The sequence below is a fragment of the Xiphophorus hellerii genome, chromosome 10 (genome assembly GCF_003331165.1).
Source record: "Xiphophorus hellerii strain 12219 chromosome 10, Xiphophorus_hellerii-4.1, whole genome shotgun sequence".
Taxonomy (NCBI): domain Eukaryota; kingdom Metazoa; phylum Chordata; class Actinopteri; order Cyprinodontiformes; family Poeciliidae; genus Xiphophorus; species Xiphophorus hellerii.
In genome coordinates, this window is record NC_045681.1 from 4,236,550 (window position 1) to 4,255,160 (window position 18,611).

Below are 18,611 nucleotides of genomic sequence, written 5' to 3' on the forward strand. Positions count from 1 at the left end.
AGTATTGTTCTAGGACAAGAATCAAAACTAAATGTCACTCTGATCTATATCTGATATGTAGCATTTCTTCATGAGATAAAATTTGTCCTCACAATCTGTGTGTGTGTGTGTGTGTGTGTGCAAAGCGAAAGCAGAGACGAAGATGTCAATCTGTCATTAAAGCACGGCTTTAATCTGCAGGCGTGATGGATATTCACATTGTTAATTTAAGAGGAATTTGTGTCTTGTTCATCTGGTTTACACTTACTTTTGCTTTAAAGACAACACTACACACCTCGTTCAAATATGTTCAACCAGGAACCAAAATTCAGGTGAGTCAGGTGGGAGTGTCTCTTACCTGCTGGTTTCTCTTTGAAACATGGCAGCAAATGGATCATGTCTTTTATTTGGTATTAAATGTTTTTCCTTAACTCTGGTTGGCAGGAGTCTGACTACATCAGATCAGATGTGGCGTCTCTACAGACTGAACATATAGTTTGAGAATCAACTATAAGAGAAACAAATCTAAAATAAAATTGTTTGTTTAAATGTATTTAGTGTAAAACAAATAGTTCACACCTGCCACCAGTCACAGATTAAACTGACACAGTTCTGCCGTCCTCATGAACTTCCCTGATTTGTATTAAATTTACTCGCCCCTCCTGGGTCTGAATATCCTTCACAAACTCTTTCGCTTTGGCACCAGAACCAAAAAAAGGTTTTAGAAACAACAACTTGAAAATCTGGGATGTGCAGAAACTGCGGTTTCTTTTAAATCCAGAACAAAAACTTTCCCGTTTATCACAGATTACGCGAAAGGCTAAAGATTTAATTTACATTTCTATCTGGTCTCATCTTTTATTATATTATTATATTAGACCTTTATGTGACGCCTTGTTTGTCTTTTTGATCTTTCATCTTTTTTTAAAATCTCTGATTCTTCCTGGAAAGCATCTTGACTAACCTGCTGTGTGAATAAACTTGCCTGACCTTCAGTTGTTGGCCATCTTGGTTTTGGTTCTTTTTTAGTTTTTATTTAGTTGGAGCGAGAACCAGTTAAACCAGTCAGGACAGTGGATCCAGAGTACCACGGTTGGAAGCCTCTGACCTGCAGAAATATATTACTGCATTATACTGTAATGCTTGTTTTTCAATTTTGACAAATTAACCTACTTTTGTTCCTTTCTGACCTATAAGTTTATTTCTTAGATTGTGCACATATCTCTGTATTACTGTTTAAATCTTCCTCTCTCTATTGTTTGGTTTTATTGTATTTTCCCACCAGTTTGTATCAGGAGTCTGGATCTATTTTATGACTCTGAACTCTACTTTCATTCCTTCACACCATATGACAGCAAAGCTTATTATTATTATTATTTTTTTACCTCAGAGTGGCCAACTTTCTATCTTTCTATGTCAATTTGGTACACGCTCCATTTTTTTTTTTTTTTACAGTTACAACTGTTTAATCAATTGTTAACATGACGTAACCTGGTTTTCCGAGTCGCCTTTAAACGCAACACGAACGCTAAGACGCCCCACCGATTTGAAGGCCTGCAGGACATCATGGAAACCTGCTGCTGCTGTTCAGAGCAGCGCAGCTGTGTTAGAATCATGGCAGCAAACCGGCAAAAGATAAAAAAAACTTCTGCACAGTTTCCCCCCAAAAAACGACCCGAGTGAGCTGATTAATGCTGATTAATGCAGATTAATGCTGATTAATGCTGTTGGATGCAGGCAAATGTTGACTAGCTAATGCCAATATATCACGTTAAGCTTGCTAGCAAGAAAAGGCTACTAGTATTGTTATTCGTGTAGAAAAGTGGTAGTACTGGTTACATTTACTTTTTGGGAAGAAATGTACTTAGAGGAATAGTTTTTCTGCACTGTACCTTTGTCTCTTACTTGAGCAGATTGATTTTGCATTTGAAGTAGATTTCAGAGATTGAGCTGAAGTTCATGCAAATGTGAGCATAACTACTCAACATTTTAAACATGTTACTGTTTACATCTTTATTGTTTATTTTGTATTAATAAACATGGTTATTTTTATTTGAAAGTTTACACGAGGATTTCTGTATAAATTTCTGTATTTACCCATCCATCCATCCATTTTCTTCCACTTATCCGGGGTCGGGTCGCGGGGGTAGCAGCTTCAGAAGGGAGGCCCAGACTTCCCTCCCCAGCCACTTGTTCCATCTCCTCAGGGGGAATCCCAAGGCGTTTCCAGGCCAGCCGAGAAACGTAGTCCCTCCAGCGTGTCCTGGGTCTTCCCCGGTTCCTCCTCCCAGTGGGTTGTGCCCAGAGCACCTCACCAGGGAGGCGTCCAGGAGGCGTCCTGACCAGATGCCCGAGCCTCAACTGGCTCCTCTCGATGTGAAGGAGCAGCGGCTCTACTCTGAGTCTCTCCTGAAAAAGCTCATTTAGTCAGATAAGTCAATGCGCCTCCTGCTAAGCTCCTCTGGGAAGGTACAAGGAAATGCAGTGACCAGTCAACCCAGTACAACAGCAAACCACATCACTGGTTGGAAAGCAACAACACAAAAGAGAAAAAAAAATATTTTACTCCAATAAAATAAAATGTCCTTTTTTTTTTACCCCTCCAGGGGCTCTTTTGTTGGCTCTAGTGTCCCTTATATGACAGGAAATGGGGAAGGAAAGGGGGGAAGACATGCGGCAAATATCGTTGGGTCCGGGAGTTGAACCTGCGACGGCCGAGTCGAGCACTGAAGGCCTCCAAATATGGGTCGCGCTAACTGCTACGCCACCACGACACGCCCATAAAATAAGTCTTTAACAGTGTCTGTTATTGTTTCAGCTGAACTGGACTCACTGTGCTACCTGTAGTGCCACCAGGTCTTTGGTGACATGGATTCATATTTTAAAGAAATGGTGGGTTTGTTTCTTCTTATCATTTCCTGTTCGCTCTCCGTAGGATTCCCTGAAGAGATTCACATCAGCATGAATCAGCTGTTGGTAACTGGAACAGTTACAGGTTGAACTCGCTGCACAGCTTTGAAGGTTTTGAGATGTTTTCAACCAAAACAAACAAACAGCAGCAACATTTTTTGCTCTCACGGCACTGAAAAACTCCTGTTGGAGTTTCTCCCATGACTGTAAGGAAGAGAACAGAAACCAAAACACCAACATCAAAGACAACAGCAGTTTATCTTGACCAATTTGAATTTTTTTTTCTTCTAGTTTTAACAGGATGTTGCTGTTTACTTTTGATTTGATTTGTCACAAAATTTTGCTTTATGATACAAATCTCTAAACCAGCCACCTGGATATGAATTTTAGATTCATCTGTCATGTTTTCTTATCTCATAGTTTTATTTTAAACAATTAAAACATCTTGTTTTAATCCTTATCCGTGTAGATATTTCTGTGGATAGAAATCGCAATAACTGATTCCTTATTTATTTAAAACAGAATAAAAATATTCTACCTGGTCATGTGCTTCACTGACGTTGCCAGGTTCACACGCCACTCCTTAATCTGACATCATATTTCAGGTGATAATTCTGCTGTCAGATTACAGTTGCATATTTAACTCTGCAGTTCCACTTTTGAAGAAAAAAAAAATTAAATGATTGGGAAATAGACATCAGGTCTGTTCCAATGAGTCTGCATGTTAAGTAGAGAACGTTTTAAAATAAAAGATGAAATTAAAGGAAATGAGAAGTTTAATATCCCACACCTCTTTATATTTTCTGCACCTGTTGTCCTTATGTAAATTGTTCATTTTGAGAAAATCAAAACTGCTAACAAACATGTTTGTTTTTGTTCTTAAAGACAGAAGAACTGGGGAACTGTTTAAAGAACTGTTCATAATGTATGCCACTTTGTTCCCACTCTGCTTCCATTAAACCAGGGGTGTCCAAAGTGCGGCCCAGGGGCCATTTCTGGCTCTTGGACTGAGTTTGTGCGGCCCTCAACTAGAATTAAAAATTGATACAACTTTGGCCTGTAGATGCACAGTTATGTTAACTCTAGTCAACCTAGTTGCAAATTGCAAACAACCTTTTTTCTCCTTTATGTAGATATAACTTACATTATGCTACTATGCAGGGTACGTTTGCACATCTTAATATGTACTTAATTTTCAGCTGTAAACTCTGAGATACTTTGTGATAATTAATTTAGTGTAAAGCAGCAGATAAACAGGAAGACCCAGTAACAGATGAATATTAATGTTTAACCTAAGAGGCAGCCTTGATGACCATATTGTGCTAAAATATGAGGAAGCAGCTGAGTTTCATTCTTTCAATGCAGCTTACTGGAACAGAAAGAATAATGGGCTTGTGCCAGCTGTCTGTACATAAAGTATTGTTGCAGTGCAGGTCTGTCACTTGAGATGCTTTTACACCAGAGAGGCACTTAGACAGGTAAAAGCTTCAAATTAATGTTTTTATTTAAGTCTGAGTGAAAAACAACAACGTAGTTTTGACTGGAAATTTTGATGCATTTCTTGATCAACATGAATTCAGATGCTGAAATAGTCTTTTATTTTATATTTTTAAAACAGGTTTGACAAATTTTGAAAAATGGCAGGTCGAATCTTACTGCCTTTACTGCTGCTGTCAGCTACAGGTAAGTAACTACACTGTAAAACTTAAATCAATGCAACTAGTTTAATTTACTCAGAGATGTGAAAGATGAAAACTTTCACATCTCAGTATTACAGTGTTTAGATATTATTACTACACATTTACTGTATTACTAAACCTAATTGATGATCTCATGAACATCACTAAATAATTAAAGTTTAAACATACAAGAACAATTATCATGTAATCGCAACATGATTTTTGCTGCAGAGAAAAAAGAGCTAATTTTGAACTTTCTGTATAAAATGGCTTTATTTTTAAAAGTGACATTTATAATGGTGTAAAATATACAACTGAAGTATTATAGCCTGAACAGCTATAAATATATTCTACTCTCTTTTTAAAAAACAACAAAATGAAAAAAGACCCCTACTAAACAATAAGAACCCAAAGTAATAAATTATAGAACATGTCCTACTTTTATATTATACTTTGTTAATTGATAATTAAGTTCACCTGTAATTACATTCCAATCCTGCCACACAAGTCAAGAAGGTTTTTATTTATTGACATTTTTAATTTTATGTTAAATATTTGTTTTATAGCTGGAGTGGCAACGCAAACTACAGGTAAGCTGAAAGTTTCTGTCTGTCTGTGCATAAATATATATAATATCTGACTTTACCTCTAGATATTATTACATAATTAGGTTTCCAAAACTGAGCAGGGATTCTTATTGCAATTATACAGATTTTTCATTATTTGAACAGCCGTTAAAAAACTACAAAACTTACTAAATACATCAGAGGAAAATAGAGCTTGTATTAATAAGAGTCTAAAGTAATAAATTATAGAACAATCATATTCTAATATTCATAAAGTTTTTATATTATACTTTAACTGATAATTAAGTTCACCTGTAATTACATTCCAATCCTGCCACACAAGTCAAAAAGGTTTTTATTTATTGACATTTTTAATTTTATGTTAAATATTTGTTTTATAGCTGGAGTGGGACCACAACCTACAGGTAAGCTGAACGTTTCTGTCTATCTGTGCATAAACATATATAATATCTGACTTTACCTCTAGATATTATTACATAAGTAGGTTTCCAAAACTGAGCAGGGATTCTTATTGCAATTATACAGATTTTTCTTTATTTGAACAGCCGTTAAAAACCTACAAAACTTACTAAATACATCAGAGGAAAAGAGAGCTTGTATTAATAAGAGTCTAAAGTAATAAATTATAGAACAATCATATCCTAATATTCATAAAGTTTTTATATTATACTTTAACTGATAATTAAGTTCACCTGTAATTACATTCCAAACCTGCCACACAAGACAAAAAGGTTTTTATTTATTGACAAAAATGAAAATATCCTCATTTTAAAAATGATAAACATTCCAGTAGTAGATTCTTCTTTACAGGTCATTTTATATTGACACAAATTATCTAAATTTAATGTTAAATGATATCTATGTGTTTTATAGCTGGAGTGACAACTCAACATAAACGCAAGCTGAAAATTTATACCTGTCCGCTTACTTCCCGCTTCTTTTTTCATTCTTATTACTAGATAAATAACAGTAAAAAACTCATAACTTCATGTTACATTGGGAACATGTTAGTCATTCCAATAAAAGGAATGGGTTGAACCTTGCTACACAAAAAACAAGTCAATTATTATCGATGTTAGTTACATTAATGTCCATTAAACATGCACATTACATTGGAAAACTGTTTATCATACCAATGAAAATAATGTCCTAAACCTTAAACACGTCTAATTCATTGACATTAATTTTTAAATTAATGTCCAAATATCTTTGTTTCAGAATCTGAGTAAGTTGAAAGTTTAGATCGATTAATCCATCTGTCTTTCAGCCTGTCTGTCTAGAAACTATAAATTGACGCTTTTAGTATGATGTTATCCAGAAAAGACTAATTTAATCTCTTGTATTTTCTAGGACCCCTCTACCCAATTGCTGGAACAATAAGCTATCGATCAGATGATGGAAGCTCACCTGCAATTCCACTCTCACGATCCTTTAACTATTTTGGGCAGTCTTACTCTCAGATTTACGTATGTTACTTGACGACTTGAACTTCCAATCACTTCCGTTTTTACTATAATCATGAAGACAAAATATAAACATTTTTTAAAAGTGTATTAATAGTCATACCTAATTTGGAGCTCTTTTTCTCAGGTGAACCACAACGGACATCTGACCTTTGATGCACCATGGTATAGTTATACTCCTCAACGTTTTCCAATGTATGGAACCAGAGATGTCATTGCTCCGTTCTGGACTGATTTAGACAACAGAGGAAATGGTGATATCTACTATATTCAGTACACCAGCGGCTCTGTTCTCCAACAAGTTACACAGGACATCAATAGATACTTCCCAGCTCTTAACTTTCAGGCAAACTGGGTCTTCATAGCAACATGGTATGAAGTTGCCTATTTTCCAATGACTGGAACAGTAAGTGATCTGTTTTTAACTACTGGAACCAATTTAAGCAGTGTGCAAATAAAATAAACCTTGTTTAATCTTTAAATTCATTCTCAATAAACATATTTGTATTTTTCCCAGCAAACAACCTTTCAGGCAGTCTTGACTACCAATGGCCAATATTCATTTGTGCTGATGAATTATGGCTCAATAGCCTCCACATCAAGATATGTACAGGTAAGAATTTCAAATAAATGCTTGCTATAAATATATGTTTTATTTCCCTTGTCTTGGTAAATGTAAATTTCTCAGAAAAATAAAATTTTATTTACCTGTGCACATTCAATTTCCAGGCTGGATACGATACGATCAGTTCCTCTCACCACTTCACCATCCCTGGATCACTCTCTAGTGACGCAACTGGACCTAACTCAACTTTTAGTGTTGGCAGTAATGTCAACGTACCCGGTCGCTGGGCCTTCCGTGTCGATCATGGATCATTAGTCTGTAATTTTAATGGTAGGAAAAAAGTCACTGAGGGTACTTCTTTATAAAAATGAGCACATGTATCATGTAAATAAGGGAAAACTTCAATCTGTGTCTCCTGATAGAACAATAGGGTTATTAAAATAAGTGTGTTGAAACTGAAACATCTCTTCAGTTTAATTCTTCCTCTGTAATCTCTTCATTTTAAATAGTTCTAAATGTGATGTTAGAAACACCACAAACTAACTTATCAGTAAAGCAGCCTTAAAATGACCACGGCTTTTTTTTTTGTTTAAAGGTCAACCTGTTCAACTTGGTGACTCTTTCTGGAGTGACAGCACCTGTGCACAGAAATGCACCTGCACCAGAGCAGGGCTGCAATGCTCCAACAATCCCTGCTCCTTCTCCCAAATCTGTCGGCCAGCTGCCTTTCAGTACTCCTGCCAGACTGTGCAAAGACAAACCTGCACCATCAGTGGAGATCCACATTACTACACCTTTGACAACTCAGTGTTTCACTTCCAAGGCACATGCACTTACGTTCTGTCACAGCAGTGTCAGAACGAACTGCCCTACTACAGAGTGGAGGGGAAGAACGAGCATCGCGGCAGCACTCATGTTTCATGGACACGGCTTGTCAAAGTCTTTGTTCATGGTGAAACTATTGAGCTGGTTAAAGGACATTATGGAGAGGCTAAGGTAACAAGAGTCTCTTAGTTACTTTAACATATACCATGTATTTTTTCCTTTGTTCATATTTGTAACTACTTTATTGTTGCCATCCTTACAGGTCAATGGAAGCTATGCTACAGCTCCATTTTCCCTCAGAAACGGCTCTATCCAGGTTTATCAGTCAGGTTTCTCTGTGATCGTCAGCACTGACTTTGGCCTGATGGTGTCTTATGACATGTATTCATATGTCCAGATAGCTGTGCCCTACACTTACCAAAATAGCACATGTGGGCTCTGTGGAAACTTCAACAATCGCCCTGAGGATGACTTTCGAACCCGTGAAGGTGAAGTGGTGAGCTCTGATGTGGTTTTTGCCAACAGCTGGAAAGCTGCTGGTGATGATGAGCCTGGCTGTGAGGTTCAGTGTTCAGGTCTGGCCTGTGCCTCCTGCACAGCAGCTCAGACAGCACTGTACAGAAACTCTGGCCACTGTGGTATTCTTGAGAACAGCACAGGTCCGTTTGCTGCATGCCATCAACAACTCACTCCAGGATCTTTTGTGGACAGCTGTGTGTATGATCTCTGTGTCAGTGGAGGGTATCAACCCATTCTGTGCCAAGCCCTAAATGTCTACTCAAGTCAGTGTCAACAAAATGGGATCCAGCCACAAAGCTGGCGGAGTTCTGGCTTCTGTGGTATGTCTGCCAGTCAGTCACAATTATTTTGAAATATAAGTGATGTTAAATATTGAGAGTTTGAGAATAAATGTTTCTTGTGTTTAGAAATCCCCTGCCCAGCCAATAGCCACTATGAGGCCCAGGGTACAGGATGTCCATCTACATGTGTCAACCCCAATTCCACCTACAACTGCCCCCTCCCGAATCAAGAGAGCTGTGTCTGCAATTCAGGCTACCTCCTGAGTGGAGGGGCCTGTGTCCCTCAGGCTGACTGTGGCTGCAGCTTTGAGGGTCACTACTACCACTCAGGAGAAACTGTCATACTGGATGCAGACTGTGGGAGGCGCTGTACATGCAGCTATGGCTCCATGACTTGCAGCTCTCACAGCTGTGGCCAACATGAGTCCTGCAGGGTGGAGGATGGAGTAAGAGGTTGCACACCAAACAGCTTTGCAACATGTTGGATAAGAGGCCCAGGATCATATAATACATTTGATGGAGTGATGTACCAGTACCCAGGAGCATGTCGCTTGACCCTTGCCAAAGTTATGGGATCCTCTGATCGCACACACTTCATGATTACTGTGGAAAAAGTTCCACAGGGGCCACAGGGTTTCTCCAATGTCCTAAAGCTTGAGGCAGAGGGAACACAAGTTGCTATTGAGATGGCAAATACTAGCACCGTTAAGGTAAGTGACAGAAATAATTTTCTGCCAATAAAACAAATAGATAACATGTTTGAAGTTTGCTTCATACTGTAAGTTTCAGATTTTGCTAACAATTTTTAGAGAAAGCAATTGATCCTAAAAGGAATATTCACAGGCAATGATGATGGTCAGCCTGTGCAAGAGGAGTGTCTGAAAAGAAATACTAATAAAGAAGAGTGAATAAAATCCTTGATGTAACTATGTTATCAAAATGTCTTGATGAAACTTAGTATACATATTGCATATTGTGAGATTATACAATGAATACATTGAAAACAGTTTTTTATGAGTAAAAATTATTTTTGGAAGCTTTCTCTAGTGAGAAGCAATGCAAAATTTGATTTCTCCATGCATTTGTAATATTTCAAACATCTACCCCAAAAACTTCTCTAAAGTTTTTTTTTGTTATGTGTTATAGGTTGATGGCCAACTGACCAGACTGCCCTTCAGCTCTGGATCCAACAGAATCCGCGTCTTCCAAAGCAGCACTCACAGTGTCATCCTTCGCACAGACTTTGGTGTAACTCTGCAGACTGTCTGGCCTAATTTTGTGCGTGTCACTGCACCAGGTGTCTACAGTGGTTTATTAGGTGGACTTTGTGGAAACTACAATGCTGACCAGAATGATGATTTCCGTACACCCAATGGTACTCTAGTCAGTGACTCCCAGATGCTTGGGGACAGTTGGCGAGATGGCTCCCTGACAGATCACTGTGTGGAAAACAGACCTCGTAATTCTGCAATCAATTTCAGTTCCAGTGAGTACTGTGGAGTTCTTACTTCACCCACTGGGCCCTTTACATCATGCTGGGCTGCAGTGAACGCCTGGCAGCAGGTAGATGCATGTGTAGAAATCCTCCAAGGCTCCAGAGATCCAGCATCAACGCTGTGTGAGGTCCTCCGAGATTATACACTGATGTGTCAACATAACGGTGTGTCCCTGGGACAGTGGAGGAATGCAACTGGCTGTGGTAAGTACTAGAACCACGTTTGATAGAGATGCCTTTGAAATGAACACATTCATAATTACTCTTTATTGAACTTCTTTCATTTTCTCTCCCACAGTACCAACCTGTCCATCAAACAGTCATTATGAACTCTGTGGAAGCTCATGTCCGTCTTCCTGCCCCAGCCTCTCCTTCCCCTTCACCTGTGACACTCAGTGCCAGGAGGGGTGCCAGTGTAATGATGGGTTTGTCCTCAATGGTAACCAGTGTGTGCCTCCAACATCCTGTGGATGCTTTCATGATGGACGTTATCGGCAAGCTGGAGAACAGTTCTGGGATGGAGAAGAATGTCAGAGCTTTTGCACCTGTAATGGTGTAACTGGTGTAGTCCAATGTTCCCCAAATTCATGTGGACCTCAGGAGTCCTGCCATGTTGTGGGGGGTGAGTTTGGCTGCCATCCCAACCCTCATGGCACCTGCTCTGCCTCTGGAGACCCGCACTACCTGACCTTTGATGGCAAGGCCTATGACTTCCAGGGAACCTGCCGCTATGTTCTGGCAACAGTTTGCAATGACACTCTGAACCCTCATCAGTTTTCTGTGAAAGCAAAGAATGAACCGTGGTTTGGACTGCCAGTTTCTATCACGGCTGAAGTTGTTGTTGATGTCTTGGGCTATCAAGTGCGTATGTCGAGAGGCAACATTGGTACTGTGGAGGTAAGTCAGGCTGTCTCTGATGGAAGATTGCTAAATATTTAAAGCTGTTTAAAGTAGATTGGAAATTACTTTTGCAAAGTACTTTTCAAAGACAAAACATTTCTTCTTGGTATATTACCAAACAGCTGTTCAGTTCTTAAATTTCCATATCAGTAAAAGTCCAGAAATATCAGTTGTGTATCTCCCATGAAAAATCTTTTTTATTCACAGGTGAATGGAATCACAAGAAACCTGCCCATTGTTTTCAATGGAAGCCTGTCAATTTTTGGAAGTGGATCTCAAACATTTGTCAACGCAGCTTTTGGACTGAGCGTCATGTATGATGGAAGTAGCACAGTGTCTATTTCGGTGCCCCCAAGCTACAGGTAGCCCATCTAATTTTCAACACAGCTTTAATTTAAATATTTTCTTCAATCCTATAGTTATCGAATTAATGCCTTTTTAGAACTGTAAAAAGAGAATATCATCATTGTCTGTTTCATTGTCATTTAAGTGTTCAACATTTTGATTCAGTCTTTCTTATCTTGATCAGAGGAAACATGTGTGGGCTTTGTGGAAACTTCAATGGAAATCCAAATGATGATTTCCACACTCCAAGTGGAGCATTGTCCAACTCAGCAGATGCTTTTGGAGCAGCTTGGAAGGTTCCTGGGAACTACACCTGTAGTGACGGCTGTGGCTCTTCATGCGCACAATGCAACGATGACCGATCTGCCAGGGCCCAGTGTGAGGGGATCCGGGCAGCTGATGGCCCATTCAGTTTCTGCCACGAGGAGGTGGATCCAGCACCATATTTCAGCGACTGCGTCTTTGATGTCTGCGTGTCGGGAAATCAACGCAGTGATCTCCTGTGCAGGGCTCTAGAGACATACGTCAGTGCCTGTCAGTCTGCTAATGTCCGAATCTACCCTTGGAGACAAAACACCACTTGCAGTGAGTATGGAAGGCAATTTGCTATTAAAGTAATCAATCAAACAAGCATCTTCCTCAAAAGTCTCTCAAAATATGTGATTTCCTATGTTTGTACTTGTCTTAACCAACTTGTCATCCTTTTTTTCCTCAGGAATTGAGTGCCCAGCCAACAGCCATTATGAGCTGTGTGGAACAGACTGTGGCCACACCTGTGCCAGCAGCATTGATGCTGCCTGTGACCATGTCTGCTCTGAGGGATGTTTTTGTAATGAAGGTTTTTCCAGGAGTGGAACAAGCTGTGTCCCTGTGGAGAGCTGTGGCTGTCAGCATGACGGCTTCTACTTCAATGTAGGTCATTTCAATTCACTTTATTCTTGATAAATTAGCTTAGAATCAAGACTCTTGCTGAATGGCTTTGAAGAATAAAACATCATTGAGGTGTTGCATGTTAAGTAAACAACTCACACATAATGTCACCTTGTGTGACATCACAGCAAAAGACAACATTTCAAAAAGATAGTTTAGTAGACCTTCACAAGTCTCCTTCGGTAAAATTTCTTGGTATCTGAAAGTGTCATTTTCACCTATTCTGATAATTATATGCAAGGACGGTTCTGTCTCACAAAGACAAAAGAAGATGCTGGCGGAGGCTGGGCTTAAAGTCACACAGATGAGAAGCAGCCAATAGTCCAAAATTAGCCTTAAGGACAGAATATAGTTTTCAAATGCAACCCAACAAAGGGAAGCAAATGAGAATTGACAGGTGCCCTTCACCAAATAAAATGGTCTTAACATGGAATTAACATATATTTTCAGAAATCAGCCAGAAGATTTTAAGGTTGTGGGTTCAATTCTAACTTCCACCTTTTACACATCAATGCGCTCTTGGATCGTTAGTTGTTTACCGATCTTTGAATTGGTGCATGAATGTATGAACATTAGTCAGTGTGATTGGGTGAATGTGGCTATAGTGTGAAGTTCATTGAGGGCTCCCTATGTCTAGAAAAACACTAAAATTCAGTCCTTTTCTATTTACCTTTTGAAGTTTTCATAGATTTACAGAAATTAGCATTAGAACATTTACTATAATTACGCTGTAGCTATTTGGGTGGTACATGCTTTCACGTCAAAACTCAAGTATGAGGATAGGCTATATATATCGTCTCCATCTTTTGTTTGGCACCCACATTGGAAATTCTTCCAGTGATTGACAAAAGCCTCAACTGACAGGAAGGAGTGGAAACTTGGCAAGGGTAAATTGGGAATCAGGTTCTGCATGATGCAGTTTTACATCTATGATTTCAGACAGAGAAGCATTGCAGTAGTGCACTCCTTATTACCTCAAGGTTCATATATTCATAATGTTGTCACACAACCTAATATTTTCATTTGTTTGTCATCTTGCAGGCCGGTGAGTCCTTCTGGACAGACAGCTGCTCCCAACGGTGTGAATGTCAAGCGCCCAATGTCCTAATCTGCAGTCCCTCATCATGCACTCCTACACAAGAGTGCACCATCAGAGATGGCCAGCTGGGCTGTTACGACGCCATGTCTACCTGTACTGTATGGGGTGACCCACACTACATCACCTTCGATGGAGCCCTAACTCATTTCCAGGGATCATGCTCTTACGTCATCACTGAAAGCTTGAGACACAGCAACAATGAAACTCAGTACAAAGTCGTGGCCACCAACAAGCACAGAGGAAACAATCTTGTGTCTTTTGTGTCATCAGTTGATATATTCCTCTCAAATCCTGATCAGAGAGTCAATGTCAGGCTCGGACCTAACAAGAGAGTCAAGGTAAACTCTAATTTAACTTCACAATAAAAAAAGTTTTTGTTTTAAAACCTTTGGTCTTACTCTGAACTCTCATCATAACAGGTAAATGGAGCAGAGGTTTCTCTTCCCGCTAATGCAGGAACTTTTGGTCAGGTGATGTGGCAGGGAAGTTACATAGTGTTTAATGCTGCTGATGTCGTAGTTCAGTTTGATGGCTCTAGTACTTTACTGGTCAGGATGAGCCGCAACTATAAGAACAGAGTCAGTGGAATGTGTGGGAACTTCAATGGTGATCCCAATGATGACAAAGTTTTGCCCAATGGTACTTTGGCCCAAAACGACAAGCAATTTGGCCACAGCTGGAAATCAGAGACAAGCCAAGAAGGGTGAGCTCATGCTCCATTTATTTGCCTTTACCTGATAAAATTTCAACAATTGCAAACGTTTGTGCATATGTCTGCTGTCTCTAAAATCTTTTAAATGTCTAACGACTTTTCTAGGTGTGGATCCACTGATCAGAGAAGTGGTGATGGACTAAGTGACTGCCGCTTCATAGAAGAATACACAGAACTCTGCAGAGTCATCACCAACACCAGTGGCCCATTCAGTTCTTGTCACCTGCATTCAAACCCCCAACCATTCTTCACTTCCTGTGTTTACGATCTCTGCCTCTACACGCCAGCCAATGGCATGCTGTGTTCTGCTGTCTCTGCTTATGAGAAAACCTGCACCAATTTGGGCCTTAGCATCCTCAACTGGCGCTCTCCTTTGCATTGTGGTATGCTTGTTTTGCTCAATAAATTATCACAACAATGAGTTATTAATTGATTTTATGCAATGTTTTTTTGAAACTTTCTTGGCCTTTTCTGATGTATTTGATTCAGCTGAGACTGACCCCTGTGAACAGCTGGACTGTGCAGAGTATGAGTGGTGTGGTAAGAAAAATGGTGTGTACGGCTGCTTCTGTGACGAGCAATATCATCGACCCAACAATGAGAGCTACGGTAAGTGCAACACCTTTTCATATGAAGAACTGTAATGATAGTCACGTTCCAAACATGATTTGTTCACTGGTGTACTGTTGGTGTTCATGTTTGAAGCATAGTCTTAGTTTTACTGCATCAGTTGGTTTAGTTGGTCACAAAACCTCTAAATATGTTTCTCCCTCTGGTGAGCAGACTCAAACATTGAATGCTCCAGCAGTTCTGGCACCATGTCAGTATCTCGCTGCCAGCTGTTTGAAGCGGGCTTCCCCTCCAGTGCTCTCCATCTCCAAGACAGCTCTTGCAACGGGACTCTCCAGGACGGACGACTCATCTTCCATTTTGACAATGACGACCATCTGTGTGGGACAGCTCTTAGGGTAACGTTCATGAATTGGAACATCTTCTTTAAAAACTTCCAGTATGTTACTTAACTTGATTGATAGCATTCTGTCATTTCACTGTTTAGAGCAATGGAACTCACTTCATGTATGAGAACACTATTCAAGGGCATGTGGATCCTCACGGAGGTTTGATCAGCCGTGACAGGAATCTTCATCTGCGTTTCTGCTGTGTTTACCCTCTGGCTCAGGCTCTGTCAATGGCTGTGGGCATCAACCCTTTGGAGAGGTGATCATACCATTTTCTCCCTGTGGTTCCTTTGACCATTATGTTCATGACCATTATGTCTATAGCCAGTTATTGGTTATTTTTTCTTTGCAATGGAATCCTGTAAGCAAATTGGATGTGAGATTATCAGGTGCATTTAACTGGTTGGTCACATTAAATGTTTCTTCTGCAGCATTTTGAGGAAGAAGCTTCCTGCTGGCACTGGATCGTATAGTGTGAGGATGATCCCCTATGAGGATGAAGGCTTCCACTTCCCCTTGAGCACTAATGGAAACATAGAACTGGAAGTTGATCAAATGTTTTACTTGGAGGTGCGAACAGAAGGGGTGGATCAGCGCCAATTTGCCACAGTTCTGGACTCTTGTTGGGCCACGCCAGTCAACGAAGCAAACTACCCTGTCCGCTGGGATCTCATTGCTTCGCAGTCAGTGACACCATCTTGTTGACTTCATAATTTAATTCACGGTCTTCTTGCTGTCAGTCTAACTGATGCATCTGCTTCACAGGTGTCCTAACCCAGATGATGGAACCGTAGAGGTGATTCAGAACGGTGTCTCCACTGTGTCTCGTTTCTCCTTCAGGATTTTCACCTTCACCAACCACACACAGATTTACTTGCACTGCAATGTCCACTTGTGTCTTTTGAGAAACAACAACTGCAGAGCTGTAAGTTTTATTGTGTGCTTTTTGTGGCTATATTGTATATACTTAAGTTGCGCACATTTAATGTTGCTGTTTTAATTTTTTTTTCCAGCATTGCTACCCAGGTTACCACACTCTATTCAAGAGGGACGTATCTTACCATGACTCTTCAGCTCTGTCAATTGGACCACTGGTGCCTGTGGCACAACCAAACACTGGTAAAGTTCTATCATATCTTCATTGTTTTCTAATTACAAAAATTATATTCCAATTGATTGACAAAATCTATGCATCTCCTTTTTTATATAGGTGGACTAATCCAAAGAAACGGTGTGAATCGAAAGATATCGACGTCAGATGGTACAGGCCATCTGGCATCAATTGTTACCCTTATTGTCAGTTTGCTGATGACCAGAATTCTGGTCAATTAATATCAAAGAATAATCACACTTTGAAATCCAATAAATTTTGTTACTTATGATTCATAATGTTAAGAGGTGTTTTCTGGATTTTGGTTTGTACTCGTAATTAGGCGAGAAACAGAAGCAAGTTTGCTTTTCTAACATCTGGTGCACCGTTGTGTTTTAGACCATTTGTGGGATCAATAATGTTCAGTTGTTTTGTGGGATTTTTTTAAAATCAATTATTTTTGGTAATATCACAGGTTATGAAATTTTAACTCTTTTGGATATAAGGTTACATATAAGTATATGAAGTTAATGTTTGAAGGAATAATCTCGAAGTGTCAAACTGAATGAAATGAAATATGATTTGGTCAATGTCTAATTTTTGTTTTATGTGGTGGGAGATATATTTACTTGATTATAAAATGGATTAATTCAAATGAATTTTATTGTGTACTTTTCATGTTTTTTCCTGATGATAAAAGCCTTAAGTTGTCCATTTTGTGTATGACATATTCTGTATTATATTTTCCCCAGTTTAGGATCTTAACATTTTGTTTTTATGGTATGACTTTCAACCTAAGTAGTTGTAAAAATGAGTTGGTAAATAATTACCAATAATATCCTTGGAAAATAAAATAAAACACACTTTGAATTACTAGTGTCAGGGATCACAACCATCCCTTATAAATCCTGTGAGGTCTTATAAGTTTTCCACTTTGTGGAACATCAGTAGCTCTTAGGATCTGTCACAACCAGGGGTGAAACCAGGCTGCTTATCCAGGAATCTCTCCATACTGGGCTGATGGAGGGGTGATCAATGTGCCGACTGACCTGCGTTCTCCATGAGGACTCCCAACCTGGTGAGGCGGATGTTCTGCTGGTAGTTCTGGGTGCTACGTTTCCCCATCAGATACTGTTTCCCCTGCATCTCAGCACCAGCAAGCAGCAAAAAAGGCGTTCACTTGTTCAGGGCTCTTTCAGGGTGGGATCCTACAGACACAGTGAAAACTCAGTGTTTCAGTGAAGTAGACCTACTTTTTGCTAGTCTGTTCTCATCAGAAACACTGATCTGTATAGATAGATTGATTGATAGGTATGTATTAGGGGTGCAACAAACATGTGAACAACAAAAGAATAAAACTGAATAAAAATGATCACATAACATTTGCATAACATCAAAAATTGTACACAGTAACATATCTGCACAAAATACCAGCAATTCAGTCACTGTAGATAGAGATCTTGTGGACAATCAGCATGCGCTCCATTTTGATTTGAAAACAGTACAGTTAGCTGCTAGCTTAGCCGAATGCTAGGATATAAAATTGCGCCATACAATAAAATACAACTAACAGCCAAACATAGCTAAAACATACCAAAACGCATAAAACACAACATAATATTGCTAGCTTTTAGTTCTGAAGTACTCTGACATGACTAAAATATTATATTTTACCTCGTTTCGAGCAATCCTGTGCCACAGAGCAGACCCACAGTTCCAATGACTGCTATTCAACACCAGCGACAGCAGATGGCGCCATTTCACTTCCAATTTATATTACATGTATTTACAGAAGCATCGGGAGAGTTTGAAAGAGATAATTTACATTTACATCTAGCAAAACACAAGCTAGTGTAGCAGCCAACAGAATAAATACTTACAATTTATCATTTCTGTGTTGAAATATCAACAACAGATTTTATCATCAACCGTTTTCACCTCAAACGTTTGGCATTGTGTTTGTAATAAACAGTTTGTAACTGTATTAAAATCTAAATATATTTACATTTTATAAATGCACATTTAAAATGAGGAGCAGACCAACCAGAGGTAATAAAACTGCGCCATCTTGTGGCCATAAGTTCAGACTGCACAGTTGAACAACAGTTTAACACAACAGCCAAATTAGACAGTTTCATCCCTCATGTTATTTTTGGAGCCTTGCAATGAAGTACAGGGACTGAAAGCCTCTGACATGCAGTAATATTTCTTGTTTTTCAATTTTGACACACATTTTGTGTGTCAAAATTGAGGTTAACCTACTTTTGTTCCTT

At 39.3% G+C, this 18,611-nt stretch overlaps 1 protein-coding gene across 1 annotated transcript; it reads left to right on the forward strand.

Annotated features, from left to right (window-relative positions):
• The first annotated feature begins 4,262 nt into the window (after positions 1-4,262).
• On the forward strand, positions 4,263-16,988 carry LOC116727173 (alpha-tectorin-like). The gene is made up of 26 exons (XM_032574412.1): positions 4,263-4,367; positions 4,508-4,572; positions 5,135-5,158; positions 5,536-5,559; positions 6,506-6,621; positions 6,746-7,024; positions 7,136-7,231; positions 7,348-7,513; positions 7,779-8,179; positions 8,271-8,847; positions 8,935-9,518; positions 9,955-10,507; positions 10,602-11,200; positions 11,411-11,565; positions 11,733-12,133; positions 12,264-12,460; positions 13,520-13,915; positions 13,997-14,280; positions 14,395-14,672; positions 14,779-14,898; positions 15,073-15,257; positions 15,347-15,507; positions 15,680-15,931; positions 16,014-16,173; positions 16,262-16,367; positions 16,459-16,988. Exons 2-26 carry the CDS (start codon positions 4,527-4,529, stop codon positions 16,578-16,580), a joined length of 6,282 nt encoding a protein of 2,093 aa, XP_032430303.1. The 5' UTR covers positions 4,263-4,367; positions 4,508-4,526; the 3' UTR covers positions 16,581-16,988.
• The last annotated feature ends 1,623 nt before the right edge of the window (positions 16,989-18,611 follow it).